At 35.3% G+C, this 17,941-nt stretch overlaps 1 protein-coding gene across 2 annotated transcripts in view; it reads left to right on the top strand.

Moving 5' to 3' along the window:
• The window catches only part of SP4 (Sp4 transcription factor), an 82,288-nt gene that overhangs the window by 38,923 nt on the left and 25,424 nt on the right, over nt 1–17,941 (top strand). For both annotated transcript variants that reach the window (XM_027539956.1, XM_027539957.1), the window contains exons 4-5: nt 3,999–4,227; nt 14,198–14,397. In XM_027539956.1, coding sequence (XP_027395757.1) covers nt 3,999–4,227; nt 14,198–14,397 — 429 coding nt within the window. The remainder of the gene's footprint in view (nt 1–3,998; nt 4,228–14,197; nt 14,398–17,941) is intronic.

Here is a 17,941-nt window from a genome sequence, read left to right as displayed (position 1 = left end):
CGTTACCAAATATCCCCTGTAAGATAAAAATACCCCCAAGTGAGAATCAACTAGTTTAAAGAGACTTATAACTAACAATATTAGAATTTTTAATTTTTTAACAGCTTTATTGATGTTTGATTCATATATCCTATAGTACAGCCATCTAAAGTTTACATTCAGTGGCTTTTAGTATGTGTATTCAAAGAACTACATCCATCACCGTGATATAATTTTAGACATTTTCACAACCTCATAAAGAAACCCTGACACAATAGCAGTCACTTCCCATTTCTTTCTCCATCTCTACCCCACCTCCTCAACCATAGACATACCTGGTTATCTTTTTATGTTTGGGAATGCACAGCCTTGTCTGTTTTATTATTATAAACCCTGTTTCAGAGTGTAGTTGCTGAAAATTATTTGCATCAATGTAAGGAGACATACCTTCTTTCCTTCAGAGGCTTTTGTTTAGATGGACTGTAAGTTTAATTTGTAGAGAAAATAAGCCAAAATAGGCTGATTTAAGAAACCTTTTTGAAGTTATTCAGAACAGTAAGAAGTCCATCTAGCCCTCCACAGCAAGCTTTATAGTACAGAAGTCAACAATTTTTATTTTTCCTGATTAATTCTAGTAGCTAATCTTATATCCTAGACTATATGTAAAAACATAGTTATGAGACACATGTATTTAAAATAGTATTTTGAACCTGCTTCATTATTATTAAATTATTGACTGCTATTAAATAGATCATTTTCAGTGTATTGGTAGTTGGGTTAATTTTTTTTACAGATAATTGGGACTTCTTTTATTTTTCAAAAATATAGGTCTATTTTACCTACATAGTAATGTTACCTATCACTCACTGTAAAAAAAAAAACAAAAGTTGACAAATTATTTTTCCCATAAGGAGAAATACGGACCAGTTAGATTATATTCTCATTTATAAAACAAAAATATTATCTGCCCTCTTTCCCTTGAAGGGGTGGTATGAAATACTAAAAGAATCAAATCAGTACAGTCCAAAGAAATGGGCAATAAGGTTGTACCTCATCTTTTATCATTTCTACATTCCCCCTTGTGTTCCCATTGTGTTTAAATGTTGTGAAGGCATCAGTGATTTTTAAAGTGTCATTTATAGCTGACTTCACAAGGCTTGACCAAGCCTTATGTCCTTTGTTTTTAATGTGTGTGGTTAAATTTTATACATCATAGAAAATATTTTAAGCAAAACAAAGCCTCCTTTATTAAGGAGCTACACAAAAGAAAAAAAACTAAGCCATAGTAGATAAATGGCAAAGGATAGGAACACCCAATTCAGAAAGGATATTCAAATGGCCAATATGTATTTGAAAAACATGTTCAGTTCTATTGGGAATCAAATAAATGCAGATTAAAGCAATAATGAAGTTCCAGATTGGGTCTGTTAATTGCTAGCAGGATTTTTCCTTTTAAAATTAGTCTTTAATATGTTAGAAATATATGGAAACATTTTCTTTGTTTAAAAAAAAGTGCACCTAGTTTAAGTAACACCAGCACTCCTGCTAACTACACTCCAATCTTAGATGCCCTTTTAGAAGTAAGCACTCTTAATCAATTTGTTATATATCCTTTCAGACTTTTTCCAATTTATTTGTGAGTGTAAAAATCAGTGTAGGAAATAAAGAGTCGGATACAACTGAGCAACTGAACTGAATGTAAAAATCAAGTAACTTCCTTTAATTCAGCTATATATTTTAGAGGTTTATTTGGGTTAGTACATAAAGATTTCTTTCATTCTTTTTGACTATTACAGAGTATTCCTATTACAATGAATGGTTCTTCTGGAAACTGTGTTAAGAATGCACTTATAGACGACAGTGGTGGTAAGGAGAGAAATTAGGAAGCTATTGTAATAAGCAAGAGAAAATGGTAGATTGGACCACCATTTTTGCGGGATAATCTGTCTCATTCCTAGAAAGATTGCCTCTGAAAAATCTGGGTGGAAATGTTCCCTGGCAGATAACAAGAAGATTATGATACTCATGAGAGGTATTTGAGCATAAACGTACAGTTTTGGGAGACATCAGCTTGTAGATAGTAGTAAAAGTTATGAAAGTGGGTAAGTAACGAGAGGAGCAAGTTAGAATGAGAAGTCGGAATTACGTGGAAATGGTTAGAGAAGTTGGAGGAACACCAGTGGTGAGTAGAATCAGAGAAGCACGAGGAGAGCATTTCAAAAAGAGGGTGGGATTAGCAGCTGCAGGTGCTCCAGTGGTGAAATAAGAACAAAGGGAAGAGTATTTTGGGGTTTACCGTCAGAGAAATTGTTTGTTCTGTCATCATTTTAGTAGAGCAATGGGTCAGACACCTAATTTCAGTAGTTTAAGAAGAGAATGGGCAATGAGGAATAAAGGAGTATAGGTAAATCTGATAAGAATGTGATGTCAGTTTAGGTTTAAGTGCTGATAGGGAGAGCTAACAAAGAGGACAAGCTTCTGAGGATGTAGGGACTTAGCTCCAACAGCCAAGTTTTAAGGACGGCGTGGTCAGTGGTGTAATGTGCAGCAGTGCAGTCTTACGTGCATTGAGATGATGCACTTTGGATTTGGCCATTAGGAGGAAATTAGTGAGTCAGGAGCCAAGTCCCTGTGGTAGAGTCCTTTGAATGGCAGACTTTGGTCAGTGGGGAATAAATGAAAGTTTTATTGAGCATGGAAGTGATATGATCACAATGGCATTAAAATGTTTTCTTCTTTTAAACTCTTTTTCGTTAAGCTTATGTTATTGAGTGGCTTATGTTAAATTGACTAGTATTTTGGTCATCTGATGCAAATAGCTGACTCATTGGAAAAGTCCCTGATGCTGGGAAAGATTGAGGGCAGTAGAAGGGGAGGACAGGATGAGATGGCTGGATGGCATCACTGATGGAATAGACAGGAACCTGGGCAAACTCGGGGAGACGGTCAGGGACAGAGAGGCCTGGCGTGCTGCAGTCCATGGGGTCACAAAGAGTCGGACACAACTGGGGGACTGAACAACAACTACAGTTGAGTGGCTGCTGTGTGCTGGGCTCTGTTCTACATCTGAGGATGCAACAGTGAACATAACAGGCAGGATTTCTGTTCCTGTGACCTGTGACATCCAGGAGTGAGGTGAAGACAGAAAAAATAATAAAAGACACAATAATTTAAATAAGACAAAACTTGATGATGAAACAGACTGAGGGGAAACTATTTTAGATGTTGTGGTCAGGAAGGGCATTTTCTAAAGAGGAGAGATTTGAACTATGATCAGACTGTTACTAAGGAGTCAATTGTGCAAAGATCTGGGTGCAGAGGCATCTTGGCCCAGACTGGAGAGTGTGCAAAGGCCCTAAGAAGGGAATGAGCTCAATTTGTTTGAGCACCAGAGAAAAACGTCTGTTCTGTGGTTTTAGTGACAGAATCTAATAATCATGCATGGTTTTGCATTTAGTTAATAACTACTTAATAAAATAAAAGACTCATCAATAAAGAATTATTTGCCTAATTTAAAGTATTTAGGAATGAGAAATGTCCATAAAACTAAATCCTTTGTTCAGTTACTTTTTACTCTTGTGATTTCATGGAGTGAATAAGGTATGTTGCTGACTGTGAAAATGGTAATAATAATACTTTCTATTTATGTAATATCTTTCATCCAAGGATCTTAAATAGTGTCTTCCAGATCCTCACAACAGTTCTGTGAGGTAGGTAAGTTGCAAGGATCATTAGTCTTCATTTTATAGATGGAGAAATTAAGCCCCAAGAGGATTTAATGATTTATGTATGGTCCCATCAACCAGATATGGAGGCAGCCTGAGCTGCTAAGGTTAGAATATTATATTTTAGGGGGATCAACATAGTATAAATCATTAACACTTTTGCTTTTGTACTTTACACAGATTATCTGTTAAAATAAATATCCTAGTTTTTAAGTGTCCATATGGAAGTCTTTTTAATCCTTTTTTTAGGAATATAAAACATTGTAATACTCTTTTTCCCCCTCTCATTTTTAGGTCAGCAGCAAGGACAAGATGGAGTGAAAGTCCAACAAGCTACCATAGCTCCTGTAACTGTAGCAGTTGGAGGAATTGCTAATGCAACGATAGGTGCTGTTAGTCCTGACCAACTCACACAAGTGCATTTGCAGCAAGGCCAGCAGGCTTCTGATCAAGAAGTGCAGCCTGGCAAGAGGCTTCGAAGAGTTGCCTGTTCCTGTCCTAATTGTAGGGAAGGAGAAGGAAGGTAAATGCTCTGTTGCCACCACCCAACTCTGTGCAGGCTAGTATAATAATAATTAACATGTAATGAACAGTTAGATGTAATGAAGGCACATAGGATGTTCATTAAAACCAAGCCATTGGCTGAGAGCTTTGACTGTTGGAACATCACTAGCTTTGTAACCCAAGAGTTGAGATATAATATTGTTATGAAAGGAATTGAATAGAGCTAGTCTAGGAATGGGATTTCGGTGGTTCTTTACCATGTATCTTATACTTTCTCTTAATGGTTTTCTTTTTTCATTTATTTTGTAAAATTTTAAAACAACTATATTGATATAAAACTTACATGCCATACGATTCACTCATTTAAGCTGTACATTTCAGTGGTTTTTAATGTATTCACCGAGTTGTACATCCATCACCACAATTTTAGAACAGTTTTATTCCCCTGAAAACAAATTCTGTATTTTTTAGCCATCACTCCCTCATCCCTCCCAGCTCAAGGCAACCACTGAACTAATTTCTGTCTACAGTTTTGCCTGTTCTAGACATTTATATAAAGGGAAGCACATAATATGTGGTTTTTGTGACTAATTTCATCCACTTTGTGTGTTTTCAAAGTTTATCTGTACTATTGCATATGTCAGTATTTCATTCTTTTTACTGAACAAAATAATATTCCATTTTATAGATAATACAGGATTTTACTTATCCATTCATCAGTTGGTGGACATTTGGAATTTTTCCATCTGTTGGCTATTATGCTGCTATAAATATTCTTACATATATATGTTATGTATGGGCTTCCTCAATGGCTCAGCAGCTGTAAAGAATCTGCCTGAAGTACAGAAGACACAGGTTTGATTCCTGGATCAGGAAGATCCCCTGGAGTTATGAAATGGCATCCCACTCCAGTATTCTTGCCTGGAAAATCCCCTGGACAGAGAAGCCTGGCTGGCTACAGTCATTGGGGCCACAAAGAATCAGACACAACTTAGCAACTAAGCATGCACACACACAAATACTTATACAAGTTTTTGTTTTTGATTTGCATTTCCATGATGACAAATAATGTAGCATATGCTTTTGTGTGTGTACTCTTGGCCATCTGTGTGTCTTCTTCAGAGAATTATCTATTAAGATCTCATGCTCATTTTAATTATTTGTGTTTTTATTATTGAATTATAATATGAGTAGTTCTTTATATATTCTTGATACAGGTTCTTTATCAGAGATATGATTTGAAATAATTTTTTTTTCAGTTTGTGAGTTGTCTTTTCACTTTCTTTTTTAGTATCTTTTGAAGCAGAAAAGTGTTTAATTGTGGAGTCCAGTCTTGTTTTTGGATGCTTCTGCTTTTGGTGTCATATCTAAGAATCCATTGCCGTATCTGTTGTCTCAAATCTGATGTTTTCCTAGAAGAGTTTTATAGTTTTTGTTGTTACATTTATGTCTTTTGTCCATTTGGAGGTTAATTTTTGTAAATGATGTTAGGTAAGGGTTCATCCAACACCATTTGTTAAAAAACTATTCCTTCCCCATTCATTGAATAGTTTTGGCACCCTTGTCAAAAATCAGTTGATCATAGACATGTAGATTTATTTCTAGACTCTCAGTTCTATTTCAGTGAGCTGTATGTCTGTCTCTATACCAATACCACACTGTGTTGATGACTTTGGCTTTGTGGTAACTTTTAACATTTGGGCATATGAGTCTTCCAGCTCACCCAGTATGAAAGCATTTTTGATTGTGTCAGATGCTTTTCTTCATCTGTTGAGATGATCATGTAGTTTTGTTTTTTTATTATATCAGTATATTATATGACATTAATTGATTGTCAGATGTTAAAGTACTTTTGCATTTACAGGATAAATACAACTTGGTCATGCTATGTAATTCTGTTATATGTTCCTGGATTTGGTTTTTCACTATTTTGTTGGGGATTTTTACATCTGTGTCCATGAGTGATATCAGTTTGTGGTTTTCTTATCTTGCCTGGAAAATCCCATGGACAGAGGAGCCTGATAGGCTACAATCCATGGGGTCGCAAAGAGTCGGACTCGACTGAGCAACTTCACTTTATATTGTCTTTGGTTTTGGCAAGGGTATTATTGGCTTCTTGAAATGAGTTGGGAAGTTTTCTTGTCCAGTTTTAATTTTTTAAAGAGTTTGTGGTGATGTTCAGTCACTAAGTCATGTCTGACTCTTTGCAACCCTGTGAACTGCAGCATGCCAGACTCCTCTGTCCTTCACATCTCCTGGAGTTTGCTCAAATTCATGTCCATTGAGCCCGTGATAGTATCTCAACAGAGGTCATCCTCTGCTGCCACCTTCTTTTTGCCTTCAGTCTGTCCCAGTATCAGGGTCTTTTCAAAAGTCAGCTTTTTGCATCCGATGGCCAAAGTTTTGGAGCTTCAGCATCAGTCCTCCCATTGAATATTCAGAGTTGATTTCCTTGGGGATTGACATGAAGTCAGCCCCAGATATTCATTGGAAGGATATTCACTGGGAAGAATATTCATTGGGAAGTCTTCTCTCCAGTTTGATTTTGTTTGAAAGAGTGTGAAGAACTGGTATTAATTTTTAAAAGTGTTTATGAACCTGTGAAGCTCACTGATCCTGGGCTTTTCTTGTGAATACTTTTTTGACTGCTAATTCATCCTGTTTACTTGTTTTGAATTGTATCTTGTTCTTGAGTCAGCTTTGGTACTTTTTATATTTCTAAGAATTTGTTCATCTGATAGTTTTTAAGTAATTGGCATACACTTGTTCTTGGTATCCCCATATAATCATTTTTATTTCTGTGAGGTTGGTAGTGATGTTCCCTTTTTCATTTCTGATTCTAGTAATTTGAGTCTTCTCTTTTTTATTTTTCTTTGTTAATCTCCTTAACAGCTGTAAGTTTAGTTGACCTTTTCAAAGAATTAGCTTTTGGTTCCATTCGTTTTCTCTTTGCTTACTGTTTTTGTATTCTCTAATTCATTAGTTTCTGCTCTTTTATTATTTTCTTTCTTTTATTATTTTCTTTCTTCTGCTTGCTTTATTTTAGATTTAATTTGCTCTGTTTTCATTGTCTTAAGGTGAAAAGTTAGGTTATTTATGATCTTTTTTCCTTCCAGTTTTGCTGAGATATAATTGACATACAGCACTGTATAAATGTAAAGTGTACAGCATAATAATATGACTTAATATGTCATGAAAAGGTTATCATAAGTTGAGTGAACATCATCTTGTATAGCTGTAAAATTAAATAGGAAGAAAAATTTCCTTGCAATGAGGATTCTTAGGATTTACTGTCTTAACAATTTTCATATATAACATGTAGCAGTGTTAATTATATTTATCATGTATTACATCCCTAGTACTCAGTTATCTTAGAACTGGAAGTTTATACCTTCTGACTGCTTTGATCCATTTCCCCATCCTCTGGTAACCACAAATTTGGTCTCTTTTTTTCTGTGAGTTTGTTAGTTCCTGTTTTACGATATAGTGAATCAAGGTCTGTATAGTCAAAGCTATGGTTTTTCCTGTAGTCATGTTTGGATACGAGAGTTGGACCATAAAGAAGTCCGAGTGCCGAAGAATTGATGCTTTCTAAATGTGGTTGTGCCTTGGACTGCAAGGAGATTAGACCATTCAATCCTAAAGTTAATCAACCCTGAATATTCATTGAAAGGATTGATGCTGGTGCACCAGTACTTTGTCCACCTGATGTGAAGAGCTGACTCACTGGAAAAGACCCTGATGCTGGGAAAAATTGAGGGTAGGAAGAGAAGAGGGTGACAGAGGAGGAGATGGTTGGATGACATCACTGATTGAGTGGACATGAGTTTGAGTAAATTCCGGGTAATGGTGAAGGACAGGGAAGCCTGGTGTGCACAGTCCATAGGGTTGCAGAGAGCCAGACAAGGCTTAGCAACTGAACAGTTTCTGTACGTTTCACAGTAATCACAATTCTATGATATATCACTGTACAAAATTATTGCATAGCTATTGACCATATTCCTCACATTGAATATTTCATCCCCTTGACTCATTTACTTTTTTAACTGGAAGCTTGTGCCTCTCAGTTTCCCTTGCCTTATTTTCCCCTCTCCCACTGGCAGCCACCCCTTTGTTCTCTATAACTATGTTTCTATTTCGTTATGTTTGTTAATTTGTTTACTTTTTTTGATTCCACATATAAGTAAAAGCATTCAGTATTTGTCTTTTTCTGACTTGTTTCATTGGAGGTCCATCCGCATTGTCACAAATGGCAAGATTCCATTCCTTTTGATGACTGAGTAATACTATATTGTGTGTGTGTGTATACACACATTCATATATATATGTATATTTTTTTTATCCACTCATTTATTGATGGGCGTTTTGGTGGCTTCTGTATTTTGGCTACTGTGAATAAGGATACAGTTAACACAGGGTGTTTGTATCTTTTCTAATTAGTGTTTCATTCTCTTTGGTTAAATACCTAGGAGTGGCATTCCGGGGCTTAGGGTCATTCTATTTTTAAGTTTTTGAGGAGTATCCACACTGTTTTCCATCGCAGCTATACAAATTTACATTCCCAACAACAGTGCATGAAGGCTCCCTTTTCTCCACTTTTGTTATTTGTTATTGTCTTTTGGATGATAGCCATTCTGACATGTTTGAGGTAAGATCTTTTTAAATATAGGTATTTACAGCTATAAGTTTCCCTCTGAGCATCAGTTTATGTGTATGGTCTAAGTTTTGGTATGTTGTGTTTTTGTTTTCCTTCATCTCAGTGTCTTTTGATTTCTTCTTTGACCCACTGATTATTTAGGAGTATACTGTTTAATTTCCAGGTATTTATGAATTTCCCAGTTTACTCCTATATAGTGATTTCTTGTTTCAGTTCATTGTGGTCAGAAAATTTTGTTATTTCTGTCTTTTTAAATTTATTGAAATTTGTTTCACATTGTAGCATCTGATCTATCATGAAGAGTATCCATGTGCACTTGAGAAGAGTGCTCTTATTGGATGAAGTGTTCTCTGGATGTCTGTTAGGTCTAATTCATTTATAGTGTTATTCAGGTCTTTTACTTCCTTACTGATTTTCTTCCTAGTTGTTTTGTGGAAATATTGAAGATAATTGAAACTTGCAATTACTAGCATTGAATTATCTGTTTCTCCTTTCATTTTCTGTCAATTTTTACTTCTCTTTTGGCCCTCTCTTGTTTCTATTGTTTAAGTGAATGTATGTTTATAATAGATAGGGAAACAGTGGAAACAGTGTCAAACTTTATTTTTCTGGGCTCCAAAATCACTACAGATGGTGACTGCAGCCATGAAATTAAAAGACGCTTACTCCTTGGGAGGAAAGTTATGACCAACCTAGATAGCATATTGAGAAGCAGAGACATTACTTTGCCAACAAAGGTCCGTCTGGTCAAGGCTATGGTTTTTCCTGTGGTCATGTATGGATGTGAGAGTTGGACTGTGAAGAAGGCTGAACGCCAAAGAATTGATGCTTTTGAACTGTGGTGTTGGAGAAGACTCTTGAGAGTCCCTGGGACTGCAAGGAGATCCAACCAGTCCATTCTGAAGGAGATCAGCCCTGGGATTTCTTTGGAAGGAATGATGCTAAAGCTGAAACTCCAGTACTTAGGCCACCTCATGCGAAAAGTTGACTCATTGGAAAAGAATCTGATCCTGGGAGGGATTGGGGGCAGGAGGAGAAGGGGACGACAGAGGATGAGATGGCTGGATGGCATCACTGACTCGATGGACGTGAGTCTGGGTGAACTCCGGGAGTTGGTGATGGACAGGGAGGCCTGGCGTGCTGCGATTCATGGGGTCGCAAAGAGTCAGACACGACTGAGCGACTGATCTGATCTGATCTGATCTGATGTTTATAATTATTATACCTTCCTAGTGGATTAACTCATTTATCCTTAACAAATTTCTCTATTTCTAATAGCGTCTTTTGTTTTAAAGATAACTTTGTCTGATATTAGTATAGTCACTCCAGCTTTCTTGTGGTAGTTGTTTGCATGAGACCTTTTCCACCTTTTTACTTTCAATTTCTTTGTATTTTTGTATCTTTAAATGTAAAGTGTGTCAGCTAGAGACATTGCATAATGGCTCTTGTATTGTTTTAAATGTAATCTGACAGAACCTACCTTTTGATGAATATATATATAATCCATTCACATTTTATGTTATTGATATAATAAATTTATGCCTGCCATTTTACATTTTGTTTTCTGTCTCATGTCCTTTATCCCTCCTTTACTGCTTTCTTTTGAATTAAATTAATAATATATCATCTTAATTTGTAATACAGCATTTTAATTTCATTAATGATTTTTTTCACTGTCCTTACATATTTATTTAATGGTTGCTGTAGGCCTTACCATGTATAGCTTAATTTATCATAGTCAGTTTTAAGATTTATAGTAACTTAATTCCAGTGAGTTATAGAAATTTTCCCCCTATGTAGATCTGTGCTTCTCTTTGTGGTATTTTTATTATACATAGATATTGCAAGTGTTACATACCCCACAATACATTGTTATAATTATTGATTTATATAAATTTATCTTTTAAAGAAGTCGAGGAAAATGAGCATGTATATATTGCTTTTGCTATGTTAACTTTATCATTTCTGGTTCTCTTTATTTATTCCCTTGAATTTGAGGTCATTTCCTTATAGCTCAATATGGCTTTGCTCCTGCCCACCTCCTTTGTGCTGTGTTTGGCAACTGTGTTGCATATGTTGTGTTTCTCTATAGGCTTGACAATACATTTTATACATACTGTTTATTTATAAAATTGCTTTTTAAATCAAGTGAGAAGAAATATACACTTACACTGTCCTTTATAATTACATAATTACCTTTGCTAGAGCACTTTTGTTTCTTTATATATATTTGAATTATTTGTTGGTTTCACTTGCTTTCAGCTTAAGGAACTTTTAATATTTCTTGCAAAGCAAGTCTGTTGGTAACAAATTCTCTTAGTTTTTGGTTTGTCTGGGAATATCTTTATTTCACCTTCATTTTTGAAAGGTAACTTTGCTGGATATAGAATTCTAGTTTGAGGCTTTCTGGTTTTATGTGTGTGTTTGTTTTTTGTACTTTGACAATGTTTTCTCACTACCTTCTGACTTCCATTGTTTCTGCTGAGAAGCCAGCATTTAATCTTTCTTGCTGTTCAAGATTTTGTCCTTGTCTTCAGGTTTCAATGCTTTTAGTGTACAATGTCTATTTGTGGATCTCTACCTTTATCCTACCTGCAGTTTGTTGAGCTTCCTGAAAGTACGCTGCTGCTGCTAAGTCGCTTCAGTCGTGTCCAACTCTGTGCGACCCCAGAGACAGCAGCCCACCAGCCTCCCCATCCCTGGGATTCTCCAGGCAAGAACACTGGAGTGGGTTGCCATTTTCTTCTCCAGTGCATGAAAGTGAAAAGTGAAAGAGAAGTCGCTCAGTCGTGTCCGACTCTGAGGGACCCCATGGACTGCAGCCTACCAGGCTCCTCCGTCCATGGGATTTTCCAGGCAAGAGTACTGGAGTGGGGTGCCGTTGCCTTCTCTGTTCTGAAAGTATAGATTAATGTTTTTCATAAGTTTTCAGCTGTTATCTCTTTTAATATTTTTTCTGCTTCATCACCTATTCCACTTTCTCCTCTTCTCTCCTCAAAAAAAATGACATATTTGTCATTCATATGTTGGTGTCTCTCATTTCTCTGACATTGTTTATTCTTTGTTCTGTCTCTTGTCTGTTTTTCAGATTGATTACATAATCCCTATGAACTGCCTTCAGTTTCACTATTTCTTCCTTCTCTTGAGTCCCTCTTGTGAATTTTTCATTTCAGTTTTACCTTTTATCTCAAGAATTTCTCATTGGTTCTTTAAAAAATAGTTTCTAGCTCTTTATTGATATTCTCTGTTTGATGTGAAATTGTCATTATACCTTGCTTTTCTGCTTTAATCGTAATATTCTTTACTTCTTTGAACATACTCATAATGGCTACTTCAAAGTCTTATTAAATTTGGTGTCTCTCACAGGCACTTTCTCTTGCCTGCTTTTTTGCTCATGTAAAGGTCATGTTTTCTTTCTTTGTGACTTTTGGAGTCTCATAATTTTTGTTGGAAACTTAAAGTTGAAATAATATATTGTAGCAACTTTTAGTACTGCCCTCTGTCCTCCTCCTGCCCCTGGCTTGTTATTGTTGTTTGGTTGTTTCTTTAGTGACTCGGAGAAGGCAGTGGCACCCCACTCCAGTACTCTTGCCTGAAAATCCATGGACAGAGGAGCCTGGTGGGCTGCAGTCCATGGGGTCGCTAAGAGTCGGACACGACTGAGCGACTTCACTTTCACTTTTCTCTTTCATGCATTGGAGAAGGAAATGGCAACCCACTCCAGTATTCTTGCCTGGAGAATCCCAGGGATGGGGGAGCCTGGTGGGCTGCCGTCTATAGGGTCACACAGAGTCGGACACTACCGAAGCAACTTAGCATTAGTGACTAGCTGAATTATTCTTGTGAAACACTCCCCCCCGCAAAATATGAATCATCTTGTTCCTTAGTTACCCTGGAATGACAGCGGTTTGGGTATGGGTCTTTTGGGGTGTCTCCTTCTCTGACCGCACCCAGCTGTTCAGCTCCACTGATTGTTGTTTTTAATAATGCCCTGAAGCATATATTGCTACACAGACTGATCCAGTCAAAGTTTAAAAGGGCAAGCATTAGGTCTGTATCTGAAATTTATTTTGATCCTGTAGGGCTTCTTCCAGCTACCTCTATTCCTCAGTTTTTTCTGGCAGCATAACAGTCTGCAGTTTAGCTTACTTCACCAACATGCCTATTAGTTTCCTCCCTGTCTATTCTGTTTTTAAGAGCATCTTTAGACCTTTCCACACTCAGTTGTAAATGAAATCAGTTTCTTGGGAAGAGATTTGGAGCCTGATGTTTTATGGTAGGCTCTCCTTCTGGCCAAAATCTGTGTCATGGTTGTTGAACTACGGTAGTGGGACAGTGGCACATTTCTCCCTATGCATTCCATGCACCAAGAGATGAGCACTTGGGAACAGGGAGATCAGTAGTAGCCTCAGATTTTATATCTTGCCAGGCTTGGAACCTCTGATTTATGAACTACATATGAACTGGGTCTAGTGTAATCTGGACTTCAGTGTTTTCATCGCGCTTTATCCAAGGTCCAGCCTGTGTCTCAGGAATTGAAATTGGATGGAAGAAGGTTGTTCCTCATCTGTTAGCCACACTCACCTGAAACTTAGCCTCAGCAGCAGGTAGATAGAAGAATACTGATGACCTGCCTGTGTTGAGGTGATAACCCACCAACTGGAAGGTGGGAGCAGAGGGAATAATAGTGTTGTTGATTGCACCGGTCTGTAGTGTTTCTCTGTCAAGGCAGGTGGAAGGAGGAGGGAGGGACAGCATGAGTATTGGTTCAGATACAACAGACTCTCACTCTTCTTACCAAATTCTATTTGGTTTTTGTGAATCAATGTTTCTTTATTTGTTGTATACTCATAGGGCCATTTCCAGAGATTGTAAATAGTATTTGCTTTGTTTGTTATCATTTTCACTAGTTTCACTGGGTAATAGGTCCACGGAGCTCTTCACGCTGTTTTTGTTGGAAGTGAAACTCTGAACCTACACTTTTAAATGAGGATTACCATATCTTGCTGTTTTAGAGAAGAATGTTCACATGTCTTGAAAAGCTTAAAGATTTTTTCCCAGGGGAGGAAGCTACTCGGAAATGAACAGGAATTCCGTGGCAGAACATAGAATTCTCTAAAATTAACATGTTTTCATTGCACTTTCGAGTTTATTCCACAACCTTTTTTCTTTAATTGAAATTTTTCTGATTTTTAACAGTAGTTGTGACATCGTGATTTAAAAAACCCATTTAGAAAGCATCATTTAATTACCTTGATTCCCTTTTATTTTTCCTTAATTATAAGCATGACATTTGGAAGTGTAATTAATGTTTGTTTTTTGTTTTTGATAGAGGCAGTAATGAACCAGGAAAAAAGAAACAGCATATCTGTCATATTGAAGGATGTGGAAAAGTTTATGGCAAAACCTCTCACCTACGAGCACATCTTCGCTGGCATACTGGAGAAAGACCTTTTATATGCAACTGGATGTTTTGTGGCAAAAGATTCACAAGGAGTGATGAGCTTCAGAGACATAGAAGAACTCATACAGGTTAGTTGGTTTATTTTAGGTCTTGTTACTTCTTTCCTCAATGCTTAGATGAAACTTTTAGTGACAGTGAGCTATGAAATTGAAAATACAAAAATTAAAGAGAGATCATTCATTTTAGTGATTAAATGAAAGATGTTTAAGATCAAAACTTTTTACCTTATTTCTGAGATATATTTTATGCTATTTCTTGTAAGGTTTATCAGGATAATTTAAAGGACTTGGAATTTATTCCATTTATCTTTTTTTTCTTAGTCGAACTGACACATATTACTTATTGTCAGTTTAAATTAAAAGAGAGTTGAATTACCATCTTATTGGTGATCTTAGTTTTTTTATAATCCAGATAATTGAGTGAAGCATCAAGACCCATATGACAAGTACCTACTTAAACTCTTTCAAAAGTGACAGCTATTAACATGTTGTTTTTTAACAAAACAAGTCATATAAAGTTAACATCATCTCTGTCCTACCTCCCAAAGACAACAGCTACCATGAATTTAAAGTGTAAGTTTTTAGTATAGTTTTAATACTCTTACATATTTTGTTCATGGATATGTATATATATATATATGAAATACTGTTTTGTGTGTTCTGTAAAACTTTATGTAAATGATATATTACTGTATCATAATTTCACTTACGTTTTGTAATCTGTCCAAGTTCATATCAAACACAAATACATGTATGTGTTTGAATACATGTCTGTTTGTTTTAACTGCTGTGTAGTATTGTATCACAACTTCACTACACTGTGTAGTCCAGTCCCCACACTCTTTGGATGACTTCGAGTTTGTGTTTTGCTGTCACGGACTTTACTGCTTTGAACATACAGTGGCCATGTACAAGAAGTAGAATTACTGAATCTTAGAGAATGTGTATATTTGATTTTGCTAGATAAACACTGGAGTCTCCAAAGTAGCTATTGCTATCTCTGTTACTCTCTAGGGATTGATCAAGAGTTTTCACTGTGCTGTGTATTCACCAGTACTCAGTAGCTTCAGGCTTTGAAAGCTTTTGAATGATTTTGTATTTTTTATTTATTTATTTTTTTAAATTTTATTTTATTTTTAAACTTTACATAAGCATTTTGATATTTGGCAAAACTGAATGATTTTTTAAATTGGCATTCTTCCTGATTATAGTGAGATGAAGCATCTCTTCATATGTTTATTGGTCGTTTATCTTTTGTTTTCTGCTCTTTTTTATTGTTTTCCTTTTTCTTACTGATTTATATTTTGCAAAAGGTTTTCACATACTGCTAGTTATTATCTTGGTGCCATCTTTTGTCATATGAAAGTTTTACATTTTTATTTAGTCAAATATAGCAATATGTAAATGTATCCCTTTTACTTTTTTTATGAAATTTTCTTATATCCCAAGATCATAAAGTTTTTAAAAACATTTTCTTCTTATTGGCTTTAAGGTTTTCTTTTCATAAGTTTGATCTTTTATTAGCCTAGAATATTTTTGATGATTTCCTAAAAAGGAAATGTAATTCTATTTTTATTCTATGTGGAAAGCCATTTTTTGAATAATTCAGTTCTTTCTTCATTGATTTGTAATGGAATTTCTCTCATATATTGATGTTCCATTTAAGAATGGCTCAGTTTCTGGATCCTCTGTTTTATCTATTTGTCTCTTCCTATAGCAATACTATACTGTTTTAATAGAAGCTTGTATTAAGTCATGATATGTTGGTTAGTTTTCCCTTTTTGGGGGCATGTAACAGTGATATGCTGTATTTAGAACATGTATAGTTTTATTTTTGGGACTCTTTAATTATTGAAAAAAGCAATGATTTGGTTAGGTTTTTTTCAGTTAGATGTTAACAGTTAACTTGAATCAAGGTATATAAAGGACGAAAGGGGAACTGGAACTGACATTTATTGATCAGCTACTGAATATCAGATGTTTCAAAAAAATCATCTCATTTGATTCTAACAAAAGCGTTGTAAGCTAGAAGTTGGCTCTGTTTTATATATCAGAATATAATCTCAGAGAAGAAATAATGATTGCTAGATTTCTTTGAAGTGATAAGTAAAAATTACTTAGTTTGATATGCACACAAGTTAGTAATACAGATGAGTCTTAGTGTAATGGCTCAATCACTGAGTTAGCATTATATTAAAAATAAGACTTTTAATTAAAGTTTTAAAAGCTTTCTGTAGTATATTGCACTGGGGTTTCTAATGCCACCTCACCTTTCATATTGGCAAATGTATTGTGATTAAAAATTTAAACCCATAGCAATATTGATATCTGTATAGAAAAATACTCTGCCAGAATTACTGGATGTAGTATTTCCACCCTGGCTTAGCAATGGGACAGATTAAGGAAGCTGAGAAACTTTGGAACCTTTCACATTGTGATTTCATCATTTTTGAGAAACAAGGATTTTCTCAAGTTCCTTTCTATTGTACATCCATATGCATACAGATTACACAAGATTAATTTATTGAAGAATTTAAATATTTACTTCAAAAGATTTAATGATTTGTAGGCATAATTTCTTTCTTTTTTTTTTTCCTACTTCTTTGGAGGCATAATTTCTTTTTTTAAATGGTTCCTATCATTATCATCTTCTAATAACTTGAACAATTCAGAATTTAATGTACTTAAAGTTTATTTTCAGTATTTCAAACATCTTGAATACATCATTCATGGAATTTTTTATTTAAACATGTTATTTTGAAAAATGTTTGACTTAGCATCAGATACTTATTATTTTTAAGGACATAATATCAGTAATTTTTACTGTTTATTAAAGTTGTTGAAAAGAATATGAAACGATATCTTTTGAAATAAATTAGTATTGATTAAGCATTCAACGTGTTAAGCTAAAAACCTTGGTTTTTCATGGCAAGAACAGTGTTTTATTTAATACCCAGCCAGTGCACTAAGTAGAAACTCAGTCATCACCTTACTGTAAATGAATAAATTGAGTTATCTGTTTTCACTGCCGAGAAATAATGAATTTTTTTTTTGCTTTCTGTAAAATTAAAAATTTTCCAAATGATTCATACATATGGAATTTTAAAAAATCAGATCGTTGGGGTAGAATGGATACGTGTGTATGTATAGCTGAGTCCCTTTGCTGTTCACCTGAAAGTTAATTGGCTATATCAATACAAAAAAAAACCTTGAAAAAAATGGGTTCATGTAGAAAAGCTTCAGTTGTTAATCCAAGTCTCTCCCCACCACCCCATTCTGCTCCCTGGAGTAAATCATGTGTTTTAACTGTTTCTGCATTCTTTTTTATTAATCCTGTGATGGCTCAATGTATCTATAAATATGCTTATACTATTATTTATTGATATATCAGTATTAAACACTACTGACTTCATGCAGTGAGAGTTAAGAATTTACCTCACAGATGGCCAGTAGGCACATAAAAAACTGCTCAATGTTGCTGATCATCAGGGAAATGCAAATCAAAACCGCCTCACTGTGAGAATGGCTATCATTAAAAAGAACACAAGGAAAAACATGTTGGTGAGGATGTGGAGAAAAGGGAACCCTTTTGTATACTCTTGGTGGCAATGTA

This window comes from Bos indicus x Bos taurus, chromosome 4, assembly GCF_003369695.1.
Source record: "Bos indicus x Bos taurus breed Angus x Brahman F1 hybrid chromosome 4, Bos_hybrid_MaternalHap_v2.0, whole genome shotgun sequence".
Lineage (NCBI taxonomy): Eukaryota > Metazoa > Chordata > Mammalia > Artiodactyla > Bovidae > Bos > Bos indicus x Bos taurus.
The sequence above is the reverse complement of the archived record's forward strand: the minus strand, read 5'-3'. Positions and strand labels throughout refer to the sequence as shown.